At 36.9% G+C, this 25,336-nt stretch overlaps 3 protein-coding genes across 5 annotated transcripts in view; 2 read left to right on the forward strand and 1 right to left on the reverse strand.

Moving 5' to 3' along the window:
• Window positions 1-13,413, forward strand: part of snx29 (sorting nexin 29) — a 212,765-nt gene extending 199,352 nt beyond the window's left edge. For all 3 annotated transcript variants that reach the window (XM_089016086.1, XM_089016085.1, XM_089016087.1), the window contains one exon: window positions 13,308-13,413. The gene's annotated coding sequence lies outside the window, so the exon portion shown is untranslated. The remainder of the gene's footprint in view (window positions 1-13,307) is intronic.
• Window positions 1-23,456, reverse strand: part of shisa9a (shisa family member 9a) — a 57,184-nt gene extending 33,728 nt beyond the window's left edge. The window contains exons 1-2 of the mRNA XM_089016089.1: window positions 22,693-23,456; window positions 19,396-19,502 (exon numbers count right to left, since the gene is read on the reverse strand). Coding sequence (XP_088872215.1) covers window positions 19,396-19,502; window positions 22,693-23,207 — 622 coding nt within the window. The 5' untranslated portion in view covers window positions 23,208-23,456. The remainder of the gene's footprint in view (window positions 1-19,395; window positions 19,503-22,692) is intronic.
• Window positions 23,457-24,647: 1,191 nt separating this feature from the next.
• Window positions 24,648-25,336, forward strand: part of cpped1 (calcineurin like phosphoesterase domain containing 1) — a 28,111-nt gene continuing 27,422 nt past the window's right edge. The window contains exon 1 of the mRNA XM_089016090.1: window positions 24,648-24,803. Within this exon, the coding sequence (XP_088872216.1) occupies window positions 24,740-24,803 (64 nt within the window). The 5' untranslated portion in view covers window positions 24,648-24,739. The remainder of the gene's footprint in view (window positions 24,804-25,336) is intronic.

The following is a 25,336-nucleotide window of genomic DNA, read 5'->3' on the forward strand; positions in this document are numbered from 1 at the left end:
ATGAACTATCCAAAAAGAAAATAAATAAAAAATATCTCAAAAGCTAAACAGATAGAGATAAATAGATATATAAATCGAGAAATATATATATATATATATATATATATAAATAAATATATATATATATAAAAAATACATAGTAGATGGATAACTAAATAAATAGACATAAATAAATTAAAAAAATACATAAATGGACAGATAAATAAATAAAGACATTCTTAAATAAATACATAAATACATTCATAAATGAATACATATATATATATATATATATATATATATATATATATATATATATATATATACACACAAATAAATACACACAAATTAATAATAAATAAATAGATACCTAAATAAATACATAAATAATACATCAGTAAATAAACAAATAACAAAATAAATAAATAGATAAATAACCAAATATATGAATATATACATAAATACATACATAGTCGTTAAATACATAACTAGATAAATAGAATTAAAAAAGTATATAAATAAATAAATAGCTCAATAGATAAAGAGATAAATAAATAACCAAATACATACATACATACATACATACATACATACATACATACATACATTACATACATACATACATACGTACAGTACATACCGTACGTACAGTACATACCGTACGTACAGTACATACCGTACGTACGTACATAGATAAATACATAGATAAATAGATAAATGGATAAATACATAGATAAATAGATAAATGGATAAATAGATAAATAAATACATAGATAAATACAGAATTTATTATGATATTCATTTTCCACATCTATTAGATACTCACTGCTCACAGTCACCCATAATAAAATCGAAACTGTGTTATCAAACACCAGTGTAAATAATCTCCAGTCAATATGATATTCCCTTTGCTCTTCCACTGACATATCCCAAAAATATGTTTGATGACTTCAATCCAGCCATTTTAACAACTTTATCACCCATATGAAACATTATTACAAGTTGATTCATATTAAAGAGGACGTCTAAATTGCGAATCAGCTTTTATTCATAAAAGCTTCCAGATTCAGTTGAGTTTAGTTGATACATAGGTCAAAACTATCAAACGGTAATTGTGCTTTTTTCCCACATGATAAGAAGCTAACTGAGTTGTTTTGAGATTTAAAATGCAGCCTGAACTGGCGTGAAATGCATTCGGATTTCGAAATCAGTCGATAGATATTGTGGGTCAGAGGAGGCAGTCATACATAAATCAAATCTCTCTGCGCTGGTTTGCGCAATGAATTATGTATCATTTATAACTTTAAACTGTTGATTTTACGACAGAGCCAGTGGAACAATTTATTCGACATGAAAAGAGGAGGGATGACAAAGATGGGCAAAATATATTGGAATTGAGAAGTCACCCATGATTGTTTTTGTTGCGCTGAAGATTCAAATCAATCCAAACATGCGGCACAACTCGCAGGCTGCAACAGCCAAATAAAATTCCATTTTGTTGCCGGTTCGAACATGAGAGGAGACAAGCAGAGGCTTTTATCTATGAGCATGGTTACTCTTCCATTGTGATGGTTTTGCTCTATCTGTGGTTTTGCTTTCACCACCGATGGCTGAAGCGTGACTTTTCAGCGGTGTACCCATTTTATGAATATTTGTTTTTTTTATTATAGCTGTTTGTCGCCAGCGATATTGATATTTTGTCGGGTTTTGTTTTTCTCGAAATCAATATTTGTCAGATTTGTTTGGTCGGGCACTGTGAACAAATGTTGAACACAAGAAGATTGACTTTTACTGCGGGTAGGGGATGTAACCATTCATGACGACGCCCAATGTCTGCATCCCTCTGCCAAGCTATTTATTTAGAGTACGTGCAAATTTAAGTGATATATTAGTAAAAAAATACTCTTCTTGATTTGAATACCACGCTACTGGACATCCCAAGCATCAACAGTTTTAATTGGTTGTCCTTTCCGTGAACTGATAGATTTATAACCTGGCTAATGAGCTCTTCCTGTGAAGGAGTTTACCAAGTCGTAAATTAATCCAAGGCCAGATCTCCTACATGAAGATGACAGTTTAACGGGCTGTGTCTGTTCACCTCAGATTGACCCCAGATTTTCTGTGCTTCCATTGCGGGCCTTCTAACCATGAAACCTTGAAAGGACAACCGACACCATTTTTTCGTTTCCTAACTAAAACGTTTTATAGCATCTGAAATACCCAAAACACGGAGGCTGACATTTTTACTCAAATGCAAAATCACAAATAAAAATGACTTAAAGTGTCCCAAAACTACTTCAAATTGAACCCGGAAGTGGCCAGTTTCAGAAGTTCCCACTTCCTTGTTCGTGACGTCACGCCAAGACGTCTTGCCTTGCTCGAGAATCAAAACAATGGCTTCAGATTCGGAGAAGATGCTTTCATGTTACACATCCAGTTATGAATATGATTCAAATTGTTCTGAAGAGGAAAGCATACATGTTTGCAATCGATTAAAGGAGTCCTCCCATATCAATATGTATAATATAATATATTCGAGTTATGACAGCAATGTAACACCCAGAAAATGCAGAAGATGGCGCCCAAGCTCCGTAGGAAAATTTCGCCATCAACACGGATCAACATGAATTTTTCAGACCAAACAAAGTACCCAAAATGCATTGTGTGCCGCTTTCTCGGTCAGGGGCGTCACCAACTCGAAAACAAGACTTTCTGAAAATTCAGCGCGAGTCTTGAAAGGTAAAATATAGCAAGATTGGGTGGAATCTTTGTAAAATACCCTCAGTAGAAGTCATTTGATTTTACAAATTATGGACACAACTTGTCCGAAGGCGTCGGTTGTCCTTTAAATATAATAAGTTCTAGTCTGTCTATTCTCTTATCAATATTTTTCTGTTGTTTGTGGGATATGCACACTGTCTGGTTCGTTTGCAAATCTCGTCACCCATGGATGTGAAATGCTCAAATTCAGCTCTTACTACTGAGGTTGATGAACATTCAGTCCAATTTTCCAAACATATTAATATTTATAATCAAACGATTCCCACCGGAACACACCTGCCCATTTACAGGTTCCCATGTGTGCGCTATGGGACTGGAAGCGGACAAAAACCACTTCAGGGTGGCATCCATGATTACCAAAACAGCTGTGACCATGTTTGTAGAGGACGCTGTGCAAACTAGGAGGAGATTGTCGAACTTTCCACATTAGAAATTGAAATGAATTGTCGTTCATTTTGATAGAAGAGGCACAGTTGAATGGAGGTCGGCTTGTTTGGCATACATTTGGAAAAGTTTGTATTACTGTTATGGCCTTCCTGGAGGGCTGTTTGCATATTTTCCCCATGGTTATATTTTGCTCTCACAGTCCATAAACATGCATTAGGTTAGGTGCAAGGTTATAGAGACGCTCCCCTACTTACGAACGTGATTTGTTCGTAAGGTGAAGTTCTTTGTAAATTGCTTCAGTGCTCTATTTTGTATGTAATGTATGTTTAAGGCTTATATCAGTATGTTTAAGGCTTATATAAGTATGTTTAATGTTTATATGAGCATGTTTAAGACTTGTATAAGTAACCTGTATTGGTTTGTATTGAAACCATTACATAAACATTTAAAGGACGACCGACGTCTCCCGACAAGTTGTGTCTATAATTTGTAAAATGGCTTTAAATGACTTCTACTGAGCGTATTTTACAAAGATTCCACCGCATATAGCTATATTTTACGTTTTAAGACTTGCGCTGAATACTCCGGAAGTCTTGTTTTTGAGTTGGTGACGAGTCCGTCCGTGACGTCACTAAAGGACCGTAAGAAAGACGCATTCTCGCGGTCCTTCCATCACGTCGATGTATTTTGCTGTACTTGTTTGGTCTGGGGACCTCGTGTTGCACCCAAAAGCCGCCAGAAGGCCAGAAGAGGGCGTCCAAGCGCCATATAAGGAATTTATCAGCCTGTGAAAACGGAGGTGGCCACAGGAGGTCGCCATTTTGTGCCTCTTTTTTTGGTTGAGAGATTTACCCCCAATTTTGCCTCAAAATGGCTCAAATAAATTATTTAATCGATTGCAAACATGTATGCTTTTCTCTTCATAACTATTTGAATCATATTCATAACTGGATGTGTAACAAGAAAGCATATTCTCCGAATCTGAAGCCATTGTTTTGATTCACTAGCAATGCAAAACGTCAACTTTTGCAGATTTTGGACAATTTAAGTCATTTTTATTGGTGTTTTGCATTTGACAAAAAATATCATACTGCGTGTTTTGGGTATTTTAGATGCCATAAAACGTTTTTCTGCTGTCAGTTAAAAAACAAAAAAAGTGACGTTGGTTGTCCTTTAATAAAATATATGCTCTCTATGTATAACTGCAGAAAATACTACATATGTTACTACAAAAATGTTTATATGTACAATTGTTCGTAACTTGAATGTTTGTAAGTAGGGGAGTGTCTGTAGTTAATGAAACAGCTACCATACTTTTTTTTTCAATTTTACATTAGATTAGATTAAATTACATTATATTATATTAAATGAGTTTAGATTAGATTGGATTACATTAGATTAGATAAACCTTTACTTTTTTCTCAGAGTGGAGAAATTTACATTTCACAGCAGCAAAAACAAAATACAGGAGCTGCTGTAAAGGCAGCCCCTATCGTGGCGCCATCTTGAAGTAAAAAACAAACAAAATAATGTGACGCAACACAAAACACACAGACAGTCTTCAATCTTAACAACTTAAATCCACTTCAATTCCAAGCCGTGACATTACCACATATGCACTTTTCTGCTGAACAAAGGGGGGCTTGAAATGGCTTATGGACCATGTATTACAACCTAGTGCATTGAGTATAACAAACGTGAAAGCTTTGCCGCTCTATCAAAGCTACAAGTCTAAAAGCCAGTCGGTGTCTAATCCAGTTCGATCTGATGGGCTCCCTAATTTCATTTGCGGGTCCGAGCATCGATTTTTTTTTTTCACATTCTTCTTTGTTTTTCCTCCGTTCTTTATATTCAGTATGCTGTTTAAAAAAAATCACCTATTCAACTGCCTTCTGCTAACCCCGATAGCATAGTAATTCCGTTGTGGAGAGGGGGAAACAATTGTAAAGGTGGTGGAGAAGGATCAGATTATCCTTTCATTCATTCACTAGAATTCCTTAGGGACTGTGATTCAATCGCATCCTGCTTCTGAAGTTGACAGAAACATGCAAAGGTGCATCTCCCTTGTGATGCCTTTCATGCTTCTCGAGAATTCTTGTTTCTGCGCTTAGTGCCCCCCCCCCCCCCCCACACTCTTTCTATTGTCTTATATTTTGAGATGCAACCATTGCAAGGGTACGTCTTTGTAAACTCTGTCGTACAGGAGTGGCCCATCGATGAAAAGCCGTCATCTGTACTTCTTTGAAGGTGTCGGACGTTCCCCTTCCCATCCGAAAAGCTTCATAAACGAACTAAAATTTAAAGGACAACCGACATCACGTTTTTGTTTCCTAACTGACATCAGAAAAACGTTTTATAGCATCTAACATACCCAAAAGACGCAGTATGATATTTTTATTCAAATGCAAAACACAAATAAAAAAAACTTAACGTGTCCAAAATCTGCAAAAAAATTGAGCTGCGAATTGGGTATTTTCAGAAAGTCCCGCCCCCAGTTCATGACGTCACACCAAGACGTCTTGCATTGCTGGAGAATCAAAACAATGGCTTCAGATTCGGAGAATATGCTTTCTTATTACACATTCAATTATGAATATGATTCAAACAGTTCTGAAGAGGAAAGCATACATGTTTGCAATCGATTAAATAATTTATCCGTTTTGAGGCAACATTGGGGGGAAATGTATCACCAAAAAAGAGACAGAAAATGGCGTCCAAGCACCTGTGAGGAATTAATCAGCCCGTTTGCACAGGCTGATAAATTCCTTCCATGGAGCTTGGTCGCCCTCTTCTGGCGGCTTTTTGGTGCAACACGAAGTTTTCAGACCAAACAAGTATGGACACAACTTGTCCGGAGACGTAGGTTGTCCTTTATAGCTACCAGCAAAATGTTAGTTTGCTGACAAAGCTTTTCGGATGAGGAGCGAAACGGCCGATACCTTCAAAGAAGTACAGATGACAGTTGAAGAAACATTTTCATCGATTGCAAGGGTAACCATTGCTCAATTCACATGGGCGGGTAGCTAGAGGAAGAGTCAGGATAGTTTGAAACTCTCCATTAATGGTTAAACGGAAAGTTGAAAGTAGCAGAAATGGTTCTGTATCTTGCTGTAGCAGTGTATATACTGCACACTCTATAAATTGTCGTTCAGAGTCTCAATATTACAGATACAGTAAAGTCTCGTTATATCGATATTCAAGGGAGTCCGAAAAAATATCGATATAACCGGGACTATCGATATATCCGACCCTGTTTGCATGTAATTTTCTCCGTGCGTGCATAGAAATAGCATCGATATAACCGGGACTATCGATATATCCGATATCGATATAACGAGACTTTACTGTATTTGTTCCTGGGGCTCTTTGTTGTGATATTGAATTGGATTGCTGCTGTAAGGTGATAGCAGGTGGACAATATAAAGTACAAAATGTCATAGTCTTGAAAAAATGGCTGCTAAAGCAGTCTATCAGATATCCTGGTCGTACTTCTTTTTTTAAAGAAATTACTGTGTTTGTAAAAAGTATCCAGCTTCACTGCATTCTAAGCTTGTTGCATTTATTCAGATAACTCGTTTATTTCGGAGTGCTAAGAGGGCAGGTGGAAAGGGACAGAGGGATTTTTCATTTCGAAACAATAACACAAGGTAGAAAGCAAAATTAATTTTGACACTTGGGAGGAATAAATCCTAAGGCAACTAAACGCCTCACCAACCCCCTTCCCAAAACCACAGTTGGCCGAGAGCTGAAGCAAAATGAGAGCTGCAATCAGAACAATAAAAAAAAAGCAGAAACTGCGTCATTTCACTGAAATGTTCCAGGCTGCTAAACTGCAGATCTGTCTTGAGTGAAAAAAGCCCGGCATCATGACGCATTTCCACCTAGCCGCGGGCCAGCACCCAGCAGGGCTGGACGTGGTGGTTGTGCTGTCCATATGTATGTAAGAGAGCAGCAGGGTGAGCTTAAGAGGGGCGCCAACGTGGCCCCTTCCAGGCCATACTGACGCCTGTGGGCAAGAAGGGACGTGGGTGGCGCCTTCTCCAATATTGTATTGCTGTAGGGAGTTGCGTTATATGTTTAATAGGGCCATATAATGGAAAATGTTGTTTGCATCTTAATAGTTTGGACTCTGGTATGCGTGTGCACCCATAAAGTTAGGAATTACACAACCCTATTAAACCACCCTATTTTCTTTGAACGGCTCTGAATTGTGATGTCACACTTGAACTGTTCATCAATTCACGTATTTATTTATCTGACGTGATTCACATTATTTATTTATTTATTTATTTATGCGATTGGATTGGATTTGCCTTTATTAGTCTTACAATGGGGAAATTTACAATTATTTATTTATGTATTTATTTGTTAGTTTTTTATTACTTGTTTATTTGATTATTTTATCATTTTAATGTACATATAATAATAATTATTATCTATCTATCTATCTATCTATCTATCTATCTATCTATCTATCTATCTATCTATCTATCTATCTATCTATCTATCTATCTATCTACCTACCTACCTACCTACCTACCTACCTATCTATCTATCTATCTATCTATCTATCTATCTATCTATCTATCTATCTATCTATCTATCTATCTATCTATCTATCTATCTATCTATCTATCTATCTATCTATCTATCTATCTATCTATTTATTCGGTGAGTTAGTGTGTTTTTTGTATTTGTTTAGGTGTCTAATATAGTTGTTTATTTATTTACATATGTATTTATTATTTGTTTATTTGATTTTTATGTATTTAAGAATTTAGTTATTTATTTTTGGTTATTTATTTACTTATTTTTGTATTTGTTTTTTATTACTTGTTTATTTGATAGTTTTTATGTATTTTGTATTTTTTTATTTCATTTATTTATTTATCGATTTATTTATGTATGTAATATATTTATTTGTTTATTCTCAGATACATTTATTATTTGTTCATGTGATTTTTATTTATTTGTTTATTTATTTGTTTAATCATTCATTTATATTTATTTATTTATTTTCTTATTTGGTTGTTTGTTTAGTTATTATTTTAGTCCACCATGAGACAGTTAGTTTAGACTTTTTGTTTTTGTTGGATGCACATTAATATATGTGTTATTTATTAGAATCATCTTTATTGCCAAGTATGTAGAACACACAAGGAATTTGTTTCCGGTCGAACACGCTGCACTAGTATCATCGGCAAAAAAATTGCAAAGAGGCACTATATAATGCCATTTGGGTTACTGTTCAAAGAGTAAATGCTTGGGGGAAGAAGCTGTTTAAATGTCTGCTGGATTTGGTGCGCATGGATCGGTAGCGCGTGCCTGAGGGGAGTAGCTGGAAAAGGTGGTGGGCAGGATGCGGAGGGTCCAGTATGATTTTCCGCACCCTAGTTTGGAGTCTTGCAGTGTTATTTACATATATATTTATTATTTATTTGTTGTTTGTTTAGTTATTTCTTTTCTTTGGTCCACCATGACACATTTAGTTCAGACTTATTGTTTGTGTTTGATGCGCATGAGAATTTATGATTTTCTTGCTCAGTTTTGCTTCTCACACACCACTTGAGTTCTCGTCTCTTTGTCATTTTAAAACAGCGCGTCTACATTCCCGGTTGCCGCGGTGATAATGTGTCATAATATAGCCGATCTAGACGGAGCATTGGAACCATTAGAATAATAGAGTTGTAATAGACGCAGATTACACAGGATTTACCACGATGCAACACAACCATATGCTCGGAAGTCCGTGTGGACTAACAATGAAAGAGGAGCTTCGCCTAACACGACATTCTCGACAGTCAGCAGTATTATTGTTCATGTGATCGTCGTTTGAATAAGATGACTACATTCAACTGGGCAAACGCATCCTAGCGTCATGAATAAAAAAAAATAAATCCTCTGAGCCGCGATGTTTTGGTTAATAATTGGGTTTACGCTTGACTCACTGTGACAGAAAAGTGTCTAAATATTTTGCGCCTCTCATTATATCACAGCATTAAAAAGAGGCGGTGTAGCAGTTAATTACCAACCAGTGGTGATAACCACCTGTTTAAACATGCAGAAGGGAATTCCTTTCAGAACATTTGGCGACTGCCTGGCAGGGCGACATACAATAGATAGTCCTATGGTGCTGCAATTTATGTAAATAAGGAGAAGAGATAAGGAGTGATGGATGCAATTTAGCTCTGTTCACTCGAGATTTGACTAGAGTGCACCACGGGTCACGTGGTTGACATTTGCATGCGCCAGCTCAAGAAGTACCAATCACATGAGCGTACATACTCAGACACATCAACACACTCCTGTACGTAATTACCTGTCAAATGCTGCACATGTACAGTAAATTGCATCATGAATATTCATACTGAAAGAATGGGGGTGATGGGATGCATTCGCGACCCCTGGCTTTTTTTTTTGACTAACAACACTGGGTCAGGGTGTCTGAAGCTGAAGTGTCTGAATTTACTTTGTTTATTTACTTTAAATATTTATTTATTTATTTGCTTTTTTTTGTGTTTATTTATTATTTTATTTATTTATGGGTTGATTTATCAGTTGATTTTGTTTATTTATTTATTTGGTTGGTTGGTTGTGTGTTTGTTTATGCATTTGTTTATTTATTTGGGTATTTATTTAGCTATTTATTTTATTTGTGTATATTAATCTATATATTTATTTATTTGTTTGGATGCTTGTTTATTTATTTATTTATTTATTTATTTATTTATTTATTTATTTATAAGTTGATTTATGAGTTGATTTTGGTTATTTGTTTGGTTTGTTGTTTGTGTGTTTGTTTATGCATGTGTTTATTTATTTAGCTATTTATTTTATTTATTTGTATTTATTAATCTATTTATTTATTTGTTTGTGTATTTGTTTGGTTGTTTGTGTGTTTATGCCTTTGTTTATGTATGCATGTATGTATTTATTTATTTATTTATGAGTTGATTTATGAATTGATTTGTTTATTTGGTTAGTTGTTTGTGTGTTTGTTTATGCATTTTGTTTATTTTTTTAGGTATTTATTTAGCTATTTATTTTATTTATTTGTGTATTTATTTTATTTATGTGTGTATTTATTAATCTATCTATTTATTTATTTATTTGTTTGGATGTTTGTGTTTTTATTTATTTATTTATTTTGCTATTTATTTTGCTATTTATTTAGCTATTCATTTTATTTATTTTTGTATTTATTAATCTATTTATTTATTTGTGTGTTTATCTGTTTATTTATTCACGACTTTGTGTATTTATTTATCTATTTATTTTTGGTGTATTTATTTATCTGTTTATTCATTTATTTTGTGTATTTAGCAATTTATTTATTTGTGTATTTTTTAGCTATTTTTATTTATTTATTTATTTATTTATTTATTTATTTATTTATTCCTTTATTTGTTTATTTGTTTATGTATGTATTTGTTTATTTATTGATTCATTCATGTATGTATTTTTGGGTGTATTTGCATTGGATTGGATTTGTTTTGCAGTGTTTATTTATCTATCTATTCATTTATTTATGAATGTGTGTATTCATTTATTTATTTGGTTGGTTATTGTTTGTTTATTTATTTATGGATTGTAGTGTTACAGTTAGTGCGACAGTGCGACACGAACACACCCACAGGCGCGTATCATCCTCTGCGCACTTTTGCAGGCACAGTAACAGAGCGCTGGGTTTTGTCTTTCCAGCTCGCTTGAAGCGTTGGCAAAGACGCAAGTTGTTCTTAAATCAATCTCCCTCGCCTGATATAAAGAAACCTTCCAAAGACAGATTGTGAAACATGTCATGACATCATTTCAAATCCAAGTTAAACTAATGTAAATTATTTGGTGGCATGAGTTTGTTGCATTTTACTGACGCAACTAGTGCGCAATCTTCATTTATGTTGGGCTTCAAGTAAAAGAAAAAAAAATCCACTCCTCTACCATACATACTGCTTATTTCTCATCATTTTCTCAAACTACAATTCCTTCTCCTATCACAACTTCCCATTACAGTCTCACTGTCTTGGCAGATTCCTGTCCACGCTCCCTCTGTGCCTAAATTGAGTGGATTTTTGTCAAGTTGATGGTGGCTGTGCGGCAACTCCGTCCTCATAAACTGGCATCTAATGGGGTCTTGGGGATGCCGATGGGGCCCTCATATTTAGATAATTAGGTTGGGAGAGGGTGCGGGAAAGAGGCCCCGGAGGAAAAAGACGAGGCACTGCTGAACCATGTGACTTACTGCCTTGTTACGTTGTGTCTTGCTTTTTCCTGGTAGTCTTTTTAAAGGGTAGTTTATCTTTGAACTTTGTCGACAGATCAATCTAAAGGTTTATTCAACTAACGACATGCAACACACACACTTTTATCTATTTTGATACACTATACAGTGAGACCTCAACTTACGAACTTAATTGGTTCCCAGACAGAGTGTGTAAGGCGAAAAGTGTGTATCTCAAAAAATAATTTCCCATAGGAAACCATTAAAATGGGAATAATCCGTTCCCGGGTTTCCATAAAATATACTTTTCAACTAAATAAGCCTTAAAACTACACACAACATACCTTATTCTATGTATAATAAATGTGCTATTGTATTGTAATGAAAGCATTGCACTGCATTGTATCATAAAGTCACTTTATTTACATTTGTGATTGTCATTGATAGCTTGATGGAGGTCAAAGGGAATTGCTGTTTGGAAAGAGAGGCACATTACATGAGGACTGTATTTAAATAAACTGCTGTAAAATAAAGTTTTATTTACCTTTTTGATGGTCGTTGATGGCTTATGGAAGGAGAGTCACCGGTTCAATGAGTGTGCATATTTGCTCCAGTTTTAAAATGGCACCCCAACAGTTATAATTATGATAATTATACTGTATTTTCCGGTGTATAAGGCACACCCCAAAGCCTTCATTTTCTTCAAAAGATATCCCAGTGCCTTATATGTGACGTAATATTGAGCCACGACAGGTCTCGCAACTACTGTCAGCTGCCACTAATTAAACCCCCCCCTGTAGAAGCAGTGCGTAACTTCAGCCTCTACTATAGCGCCTTATAATGGGGTGTGTCTTATATTTGGAAAACTTATATATATTTATATATGATATTTTGATTTTTTTTTCATTCATTGTTAGTGCGCCTGATACTCCGGTGCGCCTTATATATGTAAAAAGTCTATTCTCTGTCTTTTCTGTAATACCGTACAATGGCTGGCTGGCTAACTATCTAACTGGCTAGCTATTGGCTTGCTAGCTAGCTTTCTATCTATTTGTCTTACTATTCTATTTGAGTTACTTCCGGGTTGAGTGAACGCTGGCACGTGTGGCTGCCACTGCTCACCCACAGAAAAACATATCCTGTGACTATAAAGCATTCACTCAACCCAGGAGACACTCAACTAGATAGAAAGCTAGCTAGCTAATAAATATCTAATATATTGCTATTAGATAGCTAGCCAGCCAGCGAGTACATAGCTATTAGATAACCATTAGATAGCTAGCTAGATAGCCAATAGATAGCTAGCCAGATCGCTATTAGATAGCGAATGATGATTATAATATTATAATTATAATAATTATCAAAGTAAAAAAAAGTCAGTCAGCTTTATTGTCAAATATGCTAATAATAATAACAATAATAATAATAATAATATTATAATAATTTGTTTAGCTAAGTCATGAACATAATGTCATGATGAGCGTCTTAAATAATATCATGATTTGCGTCTTCAACAATGTACTAATGTGCATCTTCAATAATGTCATGATTTGTGTTTCCGCCATATTTACTTAGCATGTATAACCTTCTGATACACAGAGTGAACCAAGTTCATTCTTGGAGCCATCGGTTAACCTTGATACACTGCTTAGCCAAAAAGCTAGCTAGATAGGCAATAGATAGCTAGCCAGATAGCCAGCCAGCCAATAGATAGCTCGGTAGCTAGCCATTAAACAGCTATTAGATAACTAGCCAAATAGCTAGCTAGATAGCTAATAGATACCTAGCTAGATAGCCAGCCAGCTAATAGATAGCTACTAGATAGCTATTAGAGAGCTATCCAAATAGCTAGCTAGCGCTACAGTGAAGGCACATAACAGATAGCTCAGTCCCGCGGAGTTGTGTTCCCTTTCACAGTGTCTCTTCGCCTATGTATTTTCAGCCTGCCCTGTGAGTCGGATCTGTAACTGAAGCTCTCGCTTCCGCTCTGACACTTTGCAATCTGATGTGAAGCAGTGAAGACTCCAGTGACAGCGGGGACAAAAAGGTCAGATTCCTCTTTTCTTTTTTTGGGGGGAATAGGGTAGACCAAGCTTCTTTTTGACAGATCCGTTTGGTGCATGAAAAGAAAAAAAAGGTAGCACACACCATAAAAGTGTTCAGACGCAAGGCACTGAAATATTTTGCAGACGACGCCATTTTTTTTTCCTCACGCCTGTGAAATCTCACAAGCAATTACCCATTAAAAATGTTATCTTCCCCCATCTCGCAATGTTTAGGAAAAGATTATAACTGCTGTGGGGATGATAATTAAGATTGCTAATGAGGGAATTTGTATTTTGAATACAGTGCAATCGTGTGCTTATTAAAGCTAACTGCACACCTGAAGCTCTAATGTGAGAGCCCCGATCTCACATACATCACTGTCAATATTGATTCAAGTGCGGGGGAATAGTCATGATGATTCATTCATACACATGTACAATTAGCCCGTGAATTAAATCAGACTGGGATGCATTGCTAGCTTAAACGTTGCTGTTGAGCGTGTACAGTTGTGCTAATAAGTTGACATACCTGAGAGCAATATAAACTTAATATCAACACTGTGTAATATTTCACTTTAGCCCGGAATGTGTCTATTTGGCTTTTGGGGCGAATTTTGTAGCTTTTCTTAGACACGTTTGTTTTTTCATACTTGGGTGCCGATAAAGCGCTGGCCATGGCCTCTGGTAATGTTTATTCTTTTTCCACAAGGGGGCAGATATCCCTTTTTTTCCATTTTTGCGCTTTGTTGCATCTTCAGCAGTTGTTAAAGCGCTATATAAATCAATATGGATGTGTTGTATTGTATTGTATTTTGGACAGCTGCCCCTGTTTCGAACTCGGGTAACTCCAGACCCATATAATTTAGGAATTAACTCTTTTTTTTCTGATGAAAGAAGAGTCTCAGGTTTGTTCTGATGAATTGAATGTTAATGTAGTCCTATATGAAAATCACAGGTTGTTCTTTGTAGGATGTATGTATTGCAATTATTATTATTATTATTATTATTATTATTATTATTATTATTATTATTATTATTATTATTATTATTGTTGTTGCAATTGCTATTGCAATTGCTATTATTATTATTATTATTATTATTATGATTGAAGTTGTGAAAGTTTATAATGATAATAATAATAAATTATATATAATAATAAACAAATTCACAGGCTGTTCTTTGTAGGATGTATGTATTGCAATTATTATTATTATTATTATTATTATTATTATTATTATTATTATTATTATTGTTATTATTGCTATTTTTATTGTTATTGCGGTTGATATTGCAATTGCTATTATTATTATTATTATTATTGAAGTTGTGAAAGTTTATAATAATAATAATAAATTATATATAATATAAACAAATTCACAGGTTGTTCTTTGTAGGATGTATGTATTGCAATTATTATTATTATTATTATTATTATTGCTATTTTTATTGTTATTGCGATTGATATTGCTATTGCAATTGTTATTATTATTATTATTATTATTATTGAAGTTGTGAAAGTTTATAAAAATAATAATAATAATAATAAATTATATATAATAATAAACAAATTCACATGTTGTTCTTTGTAGGGTGTATGTATTGCAATTATTATTATTATTATTATTATTATTATTATTATTATTATTATTATTATTATTATAAAAAGACGATTTGGAATGAATCCTCTACAGAGTTGAAATTTCCCAGTGGGGCGTTTTTAATGCACACACACACACACACACACACACACACAGACACAAACACACTTCAGTCTTCCATCACAAAAAGAAAAAAGCCTTCATAGATCTTCAAAGATGGCTGCAGCCACCAGTGTGGGTGTTTGCCACTAAAATCTTTTTAACTCCACACGTTATGCTATTCGCCGCTCTCCCTTCCCACTCTCCGAGCCGCCGCATTTATTTTATTTTTTTGTCTCTTCAGCTCTTTGACGCTGAAAATAAAGCGTAGCTGCAGGATTTTGAGCCTTTGAGGATTCCAATCGACGTTATTGGGTATTGAGACAGCCACTCCGTCCAGCTGGGGGTATCAAAATAAGAAATGTGTCCATTTTCACTTGGCTCTTAAAGGACAACCGTCGTCTCCGGACAAGTTGTGTCCATAATTTGTAAAATAGCTTCAAATGACTTCTACTGAGCGTATTTTACAAAGATTCCCCCGCATATAGTTATATTTTACGTTTTAAGACTCGCACTGAATATTCCGGAAGTCTTGTTTTTGAGTTGGTGACGAGTCCTCACCCGACGTCACTGAAGGAACGCCCCTGACCGAAAAAAGGACAAATTGTAGCAGTCCTTCCATCACGACAATGCATTTTGCTGTACTTGTTTGGTCTGAAAACTTTGTGTTCCACCAAAAAGAGGTAGAAGAGGGTGACAAAGCTCCGTGTAAGGAATTAATCAGCCTGTGATTAATTCCATACACGGAGCTTTGTCGCCATTTTCTGCCTCTTTTTTGGTGCTACATTTCCCGCCCCCAGATACCTCAAAATGGCATGGAATAAATTATTTAATTGATTGCAAACATGTATGCTTTCCTCTTCAGAACTATTTGAATCGTATTCATAACTGGATGAGTAACAAGAAAGCATATTCTCCGAATCTGAAGCCATTGTTTTGATTCTCCAGCAAGGCAAGACATCTTGGGGTGACACCACGAACAAGGGGGCGGGACCTTCTGAAACTCGCCACTTCCGGGTGAATTTTTTTGCAGATTTTGGACACATCAAGTCATTTTTATTGGTGTTTTGCATTTGACTAAAAATGTCATACTGCATGTTTTGGGTATTTTAGATACTATAAAACGTTTTTCTCATGTCAGTTAGGAAACAAAAAAGTGATGTCGGTTGTCCTTTAAGGCACAAAAGCGCCCGAAATCAGAACTAATTCAGGCCATTTTCCAGACTGATTAACATTATGTGCCTCTTTTTTTTTATTGTTAACATAGTTAAAAGCAATCAGAGAACCAGGCAAAGCGTGATTGTTAGCATTGTTAGCCCCCATTGAAGAATAATGAATGATCATCATAGATCTATTCACAAAAAAACACCCCAAAAAACTTGAATTCGTTGACTGACACACACAAAAGGAATTATTCGCCAACGAAATGCCAGAGCAGCTCCATTGATGTCAGTAATAAGGTAATCATGCCATAAGCTTTGATCAATATATGCGCTCAGAATAGATTTTACAGTGCTTCACGGGGGGAACAAATGCCCTTTGTGCAGCAAAAGCGAGTGGCCCATTTAACCTTAGCACTTATCTTTACATTGCAATTACCACCCCTCCATTATTCTCTTTCCCACTCCTGGCATTCACGCTGACACCCCCTTTCACTCTCTGCATCATCCTAATCATCATTTAAAGGACAACCGACGCCACCGGACATGTTGTGTCCATTATTTGTAAAATCACTTCAAATGACTTCTACTGAGCGTATTTTACAAAGATTCCACCGCATATAGCTATATTTTACGTTTTAAGACTCGCGCTGAATATTCAGGAAGTCTTGTTTTCGAGTTGATAACGATGCCTGACGTGACGTCACGGAGGGAACGCCCCTGACGGAGAAAGCAACACACAATGCATTTTGGATACTTTGTATGGTCTGAAAACTTCATGTTGGTCGTTGTTGACGGCGAAATTAGAAGGAAAGCACATAAATAACGCAATGGTGAATCGTTGTGTGTTGTACCAAATCTACTATTTGATATTAGTTGACTCAAATTCCCAGCAGACAAATCAGCCCATTTCCAACGGAGCTTGGGTGCCATCTTGTGCATTTTCCAAGACGCTACATTGGAGTCCTGACGGCTCAAAATGACCCGGAAGGACTTCTTTAATCGATTGCAAACATGTATGCTTTCCTCTTCAGAACTATTTGAATCATATTCATAACTAGATGAGTAACAAGAAACCATCTTGTATCGAATCTGAAGGCATTGTTTTGATTCTAGAGCAAGGCAATACGTCCTTGTGTGACGTCACGAACAAGGGGGCTTGACCTTCAGAAACTCGGCATCTCCGAGGTCATTTTGAAGTAGTTTTGGGACACTTTAACTCATTTTTATTGATGTTTTGCATTTGACTAAAAATATCCGCCTGCGTGTTCAGGGTATTTTAGATGCTAAAAAATGTTTTTCTGATGTCAGTTAGGAAACAAAAAAAAAAAGGTGTCGGTTGTCCTTTAAAAAAAAAAAAAAAACAACAACGTGTCTATATCCAGCCAAAATCCACACCTGATTCCTCTCCAAACCAGATTTCCCCTATTTGCCCCTTATAATGAATCATCACTCATGTGAGTGGAAGAAGCCTCGAACCAATCTGGCTAGCTGTCTTCTACGGAGGCTTCGTTACCCCCCCCCCCCCCCCCAGATCTCAGAGGTTAATGACAGTCCATGTGATTACACACAAGATGGAGGATTCGGAGGGTTCATAGAGTGTAGATTCCACACTGCAAATAGTAATCGGCATTTCACAGTAGCCTCCACTCAGGTGAGAGGCCATTCCGCTATCTCATCACTCCCACTGTGAGGAGAAAAAAAAAAAAAAAGATAAATAATAATGAAAAGAAGAAAAAAAAAAAGACGCCCACCGACAAAGAGCAAAAGACTGTTTTTTTTTTTTTGTGGTTCTTATGTGGTAACCATTAAATTAGGAGCATTTTCATGTATTATTTATCTCTGTCTGGCTGTCTTTCTGGCTGTCTTTCTGTCTGTCTCTGTCTCTCTGTCTCTCTGTCTCTCTGTCTCTTTGTCTCTCTGTCTTTCTGTCTCTCTGTCTCTATCTGTCTCTGGCGCTGTCTCTCTGTCTCTTTGTCTCTCTGTCGCTGTCTCTCTGTCACTTTGTCTCTCTATCTCTCTGTCTCTGTCTGTCTCTGTCTGCCTCTGTCGTTGTCTCTCTGTCTCTGCATCTCTGTCTCGCTCTCTCTTGCTGTCCCGCTTTCTCTTGCAGTCTCGCTCTCTCTCGCTCTCTCTGTCTGTCTCTCTCTCACACTCTCTGTCTCTGTCTCTCTCTATCTCTGTCTCTCTCTCTTTCTCTGTCTCTGTCACTCTATCTTTCTCTCTGTCTGTCTCTCTGTCTGTCTCTCTGTCTCTGTCCCTATACCCCTCTCTCTCTCTCTCTCTCTCTCTCTCTCTCTCTCTCTCTCTCTCTCTCTCTCTCTCTCTCTCTCTCTCTCTCTCTCTCTCTCTATCGCTCTCTCTCTCTCTCTATCTCTCTCCCTCCCTATCTCTATTTATAATTCAAAAACATTTTTAATGTAGATGTTGGCAAAATAAAAAATACTAAAAATGATAATAATATATAAATACATATATAAATAATAATAATAATAATAATAATAATAAATACACTTTATTGTACTAATATTAGGCGATACTCGGACAAGCCCATAAAAGAACGGTGGTGACTCTTAGCGCTGACTTGTAGAACAATCAATGGTTCCAAAGACATATAACTACATAGTACATAATGAACATTAATCGCAAATTGTCAGCCAAACACGAACAAATAAAATGTGTTGGTTGCTGTTTTAATCACTTGGAGTTACTTTGAAGTGCTTTGCACACTAATAGTGTATCATCAAGTCCATTCATCTTTACATTTTGTTTGATCTCGAATGTTAAAACACAATGAGGCTTGATAGAATAGTAGCCCGCCAGACATCACCAAAATGGATACTCTCTGTGAACAAACCACCCTTGAAACTCCCAGTTGGTACACCACCCCCCCCCCACACCCACACATCTCCTTTTCCAGTGACATCATCTCATTGTAATGCATCTGCTCTGTATAAAAATACATCCAACAAGTGTGCTGAAGATAGAAACACACAGTGGGGGTTTAAAGCACTTCCTCCAGCAGCCACACTCAAGCCGCACTAAATGAGCCTCCTAACCTCCGATTTTTTTTTTTTTTTTTTTTGTTCTGACAAACAGGCAAAAAAACAAACAAACAAACAACTTACGAAGGTTGGCACCCCTGGAAACATAGTGCTTGGAATGCATGCCAAGGGTCTCCTCCCCCCGGAACTGCTCACCTGGGCACCCACCTTGCAGCACACTGGCCACCGCCCTGGAAAACATTGGTAGATTCTTTTTTTGTATACAGTGATAGAACCATCTAGCATTATTTCGGCTTTTCATCCAGCATAACTCATTCATTGCCATTAAAAATATGATGTAGATCGCCATTCCAAAATTTGTTCGGTTTTTTTTGGGTGCCAATAAAGCACTGGCCAGGCTTCTGGTAATGTTTTGAAACTTCCACAAGGGGGCATCATTTCCCATTTTCCAATATTAGCACTTTGTTCCATCTCCAGCTGTTGTTAAAGCGCTATACAAACCAATATGTATGTATTGCATTGAACAGCCACCCCTATTTCAAGGTCAAATAACTCCAGACCCATTTAATTTAGGAATTAACTTTTTTTCTGATGAAAGAAGAGAATCTAAGGTTATTTACGCTGAATTGAGTATTTATGGAGTCCTAAAACTGAATATTGTAATAATATTAATAATAATAATAATAATAGTAATAATAATAACAATAGTAATAAGATTAAAATAAAATAAAATAAAATAAAATAAATTAAGATAAATATTAATATTAATATTAATATTAATATTAATATTAATATTAATATTAATATTAATATTAATATCTGGGTCCTGCAATTTGAGTGAAAATGACAAAAACCCTGGCACTGGAGTGGACAGTTTTGCACATCGTCTGGCAGTGAATGAGTTAAAAAGATGATTTTTGATGTTTATTATTTTACTCTATGCAAACAGTTTTGTTAAGCACTTCATTCCAGCTTCAGCTGTTGTTAAAGCGCTATATAAATCAATGTGTATGCATTGCATTGTATTGTGTACAGCTGCCCATAGTTCACGTTCAGATAACTCCAGACCCATCTAATTTAGGAATTAACTCTTTTTTTTCTGATGAAAAAAGATAGTTTAAGGTTTCTTTACGTAGTCCTAAAACTCAATATTCTATGGGTCCTGGAATTCGAGTGACAATGACAAAAACCCTGCCGCAGGAGTGGATACATTTTTGTACGTCTGGCAGTGAATGAGTTAATTTTGACATCCGGTCATTGTATTTGCTGTTTATGAACATTTGGAATGATACTTCCAAATACAGTAGCAATCGCTTTGTACAGTATGCATTCAAATCCCGCATATTTTAGCACAACACGCGTGTTCCTGTGTATAATTTGATTATTCAGCCACACTAAGCCGACAAGAAGCAACATCTTCCGACGCGATTGGTCGCATCGTCCATGCAAGATTGACACAACTATTTAGTTCACATTCATTTACGCTGGTTTCTCCCGATCATTGCACATGCTACTGTTAAACCCCGATGAGAGCATTTGAGGAAATGGAGCGCGATGCTTAGACTCGTGTGAAAGAAACCGCCCCCGCCTGTTGACGGGAGCGTGGCTCGCGTAATGTTACGCCATAGCACAGTTGATGCAGAAAAGCTTGGGAGAGAGAGAGAGGAAATTGTATTGAACGAAAACTGTATCCAACTCGGCTTGTTTTGGGCTTTGTGTGCAAAAGTGCATGTGATCGATTTCATGTTTTTGTTTGTTTTGTCAATATATTAGGGTAGATTAGATTAGCCTTTATTAGTCTCACAGTAGAGAAATCAGAATCACAATCAGAATCATATTTATCGACCAAGTATGTAGAACGCACAAGGAATTTGCCCCTGGTAGAACGCGCAGCGCTAGTATCTTCTACTAGTATGTTCTTCCATCATGGTTTGGTTTAGCACCGCCACAAAAAAATAAACAAAATCCAACTTTAACAGACAGTTAGGACGCCGGAAAAAAATAATTGGCACCGCCCTACCTTCTCTCAATGACTTATAACAAGACAAGAGCATAGAAAATCCTACTAAACCCTCCGCACCCTGCTCACCACATTTTCCAGCTATCGATCCATGCGCACCAAATCCAGCAGATACTTAAACAGCGTCTTCCCCCTAGCCATTAACTCTCACACAGTAACCCAAATATAATGATATGGTGCCTTTTAAACCCTATGCACCCTGCTCACCACCTTTCCCAGATACCAATCCGTGCGCACCACATCCAGCAAATACTTAAACAGCTTCTTCCCCCTAGCCATTAACTCTTTAATAGTAACCCAAATATAACTGTGTAGTGCCTTTTAAATCCTCCGCACCCTGCTCACCACCTTTTCCAGCTATCGATCCATGCGCACCAAATCCATCAGATATTTAAACAGCTTCTTCCCCCTAGCCATTAACTCTTTAACAGTAACCCAAATACAAGTAACATCCGACTTACGACCAGCTCGATTTACGACCACCCGTACTTACAACCGCGACCTCCAGACCCTATTTTTAACATTTTAAAAGTGGGAGTTTGCGAATCATTTAGCCTGCGAGTCTCTATTCAACATTCTGAGTGGATTTCAATTTACGACCATTTTGATTTACGACCGTTTGGTTGGAACGGAACTCGGTCGTAAGTCGAATGTTACCTGTATAACTGTATAGTGCCTGTTTTTTGTTGCAATTTCGCACAAACCTGTTGAACATCATCCCGTTATAACAGGGGTGTCAAAGTCATTTTTTGCCGCGGGCCACATTGTAGTTATGGTTTCCTCTCGAGGGCCATTATGAATTTGGGGAACCCATTACAATGTTTAAATCCCTTCAAATATTACATATAGAGCACACACCAAATTAATGAATAACTCGTTTTCAAATCTGAAGTCAAGAATAATGACTTTTATTGCGGTTGACATCCAAAAATATGACATTTTGGCTCAGATTTTAGCAATCATCATGGAATTTAACAAGTTTGATTTGCTTTCGCGGGCCGAAAAAAATGATGTGGCGGGCCGGATTTGGCCCGCGGGCCTTGACTTTGACACCCGTGCGTTATAATCATTGTCGCTACAGCTTTAGTACTCACTTGAACCAGTATCTGCTTGATAGTTTGCACATTGTCTCACTGTTGTTTCTGAGATGTACCGTTTACATTAAGAGATTAGATTAGATTAGATTAGATTAGATTAGATTAGATTAGATTAGATTAGATTAGATTACATGAGCCTTTATTAGTGTCCTCTATACTTATTTGTCATGTCTTTTTAATGATGATACTAGTGCAGCGTGCTCTTCAGTAGACAAATTCCTCGTGTGTTTTACATACTTAGCCAATAAAGATGATTTTGATTCAAACATTGACATCAAAAAGTAATTAACATTTTAAAATTACCTGGACATGTTCTCTCTCTGTGGCCGATGCGCCTTTTCAAGACCCAATTTGGTGAAAATCCCCACCAGCGCCATAATAGCAACAACTCCACATATGATGTAAACAATTAAATTTGTCTTGTCTTTGGTGCTGTCGTGCATTTTGTTCATTTTCTTATACGGCGTCTGTCCGGTTTTCATCCACAGTGGGGTGTCGTAGTTTTTACAGGTGCTCTGATCCAGTCGAGAGTGTTTGTACGAGCAGCAAAAGCGGAAGCCACAGGTGCCGCAACAGTATAAATAATTGCCCGTTTTGCAAATAAACGGAGGGTCCCACTGTCCCATCACGTCGTAGTAACCTCGGCATTTGTCCTCGGTATGGGGGGTCTCCTCGGATACGCTTTCCTCCTCGTTGGAGCTGTTGGACGTGGCGATCATGACGAAGCCCCCGAGTAATCCGGGCTCCCCGTCCGCTTTACACACCAGAGCGGTAACTTTGAGCAGCAAGAAGCCGAGGAGTAAGGAGTCGCCTCTCATGGTCGCTTCCTCCTGCGTTCAACTTCACGCTGAAACGCCGCGGTCATGCCACGCTGAAAAGTGTCGAAACATCCTCCCGAACCGCAACGTGACTTCGTCCGAGCTGACGAACATCTAAACGGCATCTAAAAGCATGCGAGATTCAAAGCACTGGTTGCTTTTGTAGTATCCATCATCATCCCTCCCTCCTCCCAAAGCGTGCTGCACTTTACGCATCCAACGGCGCACTCTTACGCACCACTTGCGGCACTGAGGAGAGCGCAGCGAGAAATGTGGTAGGGAGAGCCTGGTGATGTTAAAGAGAGGAGGAGGAAAACAGGATGGAGAGGGAGGGAGAGGGGCTAGGCGAGAGAGCGAGCGAGAGAGCGAGAGGGGGGGGGGATGTGGGAAAAATTGGAAACATTTGAAAGTGAGTCACCTCAAATACCTTGAATGTCCGAGACAAAATTATCAGAAATTAACACAAAATACATGAACAGGTGGATTACGCAACCCAGTTTCGATTGGTCACGTCTACTGATTTTAAAAGAGCACTCTCCATGGTTCTGAAACTCCCGAATCTCTGTCCAAAGTGCTTATACGTATTTTAAACGTCGAGTGGACACCATCCACCCAATCATGATCCAATCCACTTATCGTGTTCGATTATATTAGTATTTGAACACTACACGTGCTTCACAAACGCACAGTATGCAGGAAGTTGCATTATACCAAATACCAAATGGCCATTTCCATTACTTGCACAAAAGATTGAGAGCATTAATTATCTTCATAAAAAGAGAATGATTATTGTCGTGCAGATTTTAATGCTGAAAGTAATTATAATTGGCTTAGTTTCGTTAGCAAAATGGACCAAACGAATAGAAATCAGAATCAGTATTAGTTGTATTAAGTTCATCCTGTCTACTTGATATCTAATTTTAAACAGATTCTTATCTTACAGACAGTGTATTGTCGGTGTTCAAACATGTCAGGTATTTGAACACCGACAATACACTGTAAGATAAGAATCTGTTTAAAATCAGAATCAGTATTATTGGCTAGTTATGCACGATATCCATGGAATGTGTCTTTAGTAGTTTGGGCCGGTCTGAACAAAAAAACAAGAAAAGCAAACCCTTTTAGAACAAAATAAACAGTGAGTGCTAGCAAGAAAGTCATTTTTTGCATTAAACTGTAGCTTCGTTGTGAAGTGACCAGTAATGTAATAATTTTGATGTAATGACGATTACAGTTGAAGCCGAGTTGACTATAATAAAAAAAGAAAATGTTATGTTCCCGCTAATGTTCAGCAGAATAGAATAGGTTATTAACTATTGCTGGTCAAGACATCCAATAAAAACAAAGTAATGTCATGAAATGGAAGTAAAAATACAAGTGAACGTCACACAGCAGAAGACACAGGCTGACAAAACAGGCATTGTAATCGATTTCCGATAGTCGCCCCGGTTAGCTTTGTAGCCGTACAACTACCGTGGCAGGAGACTGGCTTGGCAAATAACAGATTGGAACATCTGAAATCTGAAAATCCAATGGCTGGACCGGAGGATATCTTTCTCCGTGCAAAACATCGGACATTCACTGGACTCAGTGAAGGTACTCGGCTTGCGTTAGCTTTTTTTTAGCACCGGTTACGAAACTTGGAGGCTAACAATTTAGCTGTCGTTTCGTTATGCTGAGTTGAGGTCACCGGTTCCGTAAAACACGAATTATCGTCGAATTTCTCATCATTGAATATTCTGCGGCGACATTGTGTGCAAATTACTTTTGATAACTTTAAAACTCAAACGCGACTCGCACTTGTTAAAAAGAAACTTAAACTAAAATGTTTCCGTGCAGCAATTCTTAAATGAAGAATTTGCACCATCACGGAATGCATATTATTAAAGCTGTCAAAACTACCTGCATATTAATTTTAGACGTGTTGTTTGTTATCTTGTTCAGTGGTGTTGCATAACATTTCGTTTTAGAATTTGCGTGCAGGAGAACATGCAGAGTAATCTCAATAATCTACCTATGGCAAAGTTGTGTGCTTCATTCTCAAATAACGATGATAATCTTTTTCCAGTTTAAGATCTACCATATGGGAGATTCTGCGATTTGTGTTTCAAGATGTGTACACTTTATAA

The sequence above is a fragment of the Hippocampus bargibanti genome, linkage group LG15 (assembly GCF_051943395.1).
Source record: "Hippocampus bargibanti isolate YZ-2025 linkage group LG15, ASM5194339v1, whole genome shotgun sequence".
In the NCBI taxonomy this organism is placed as follows: Eukaryota; Metazoa; Chordata; class Actinopteri; order Syngnathiformes; family Syngnathidae; genus Hippocampus; species Hippocampus bargibanti.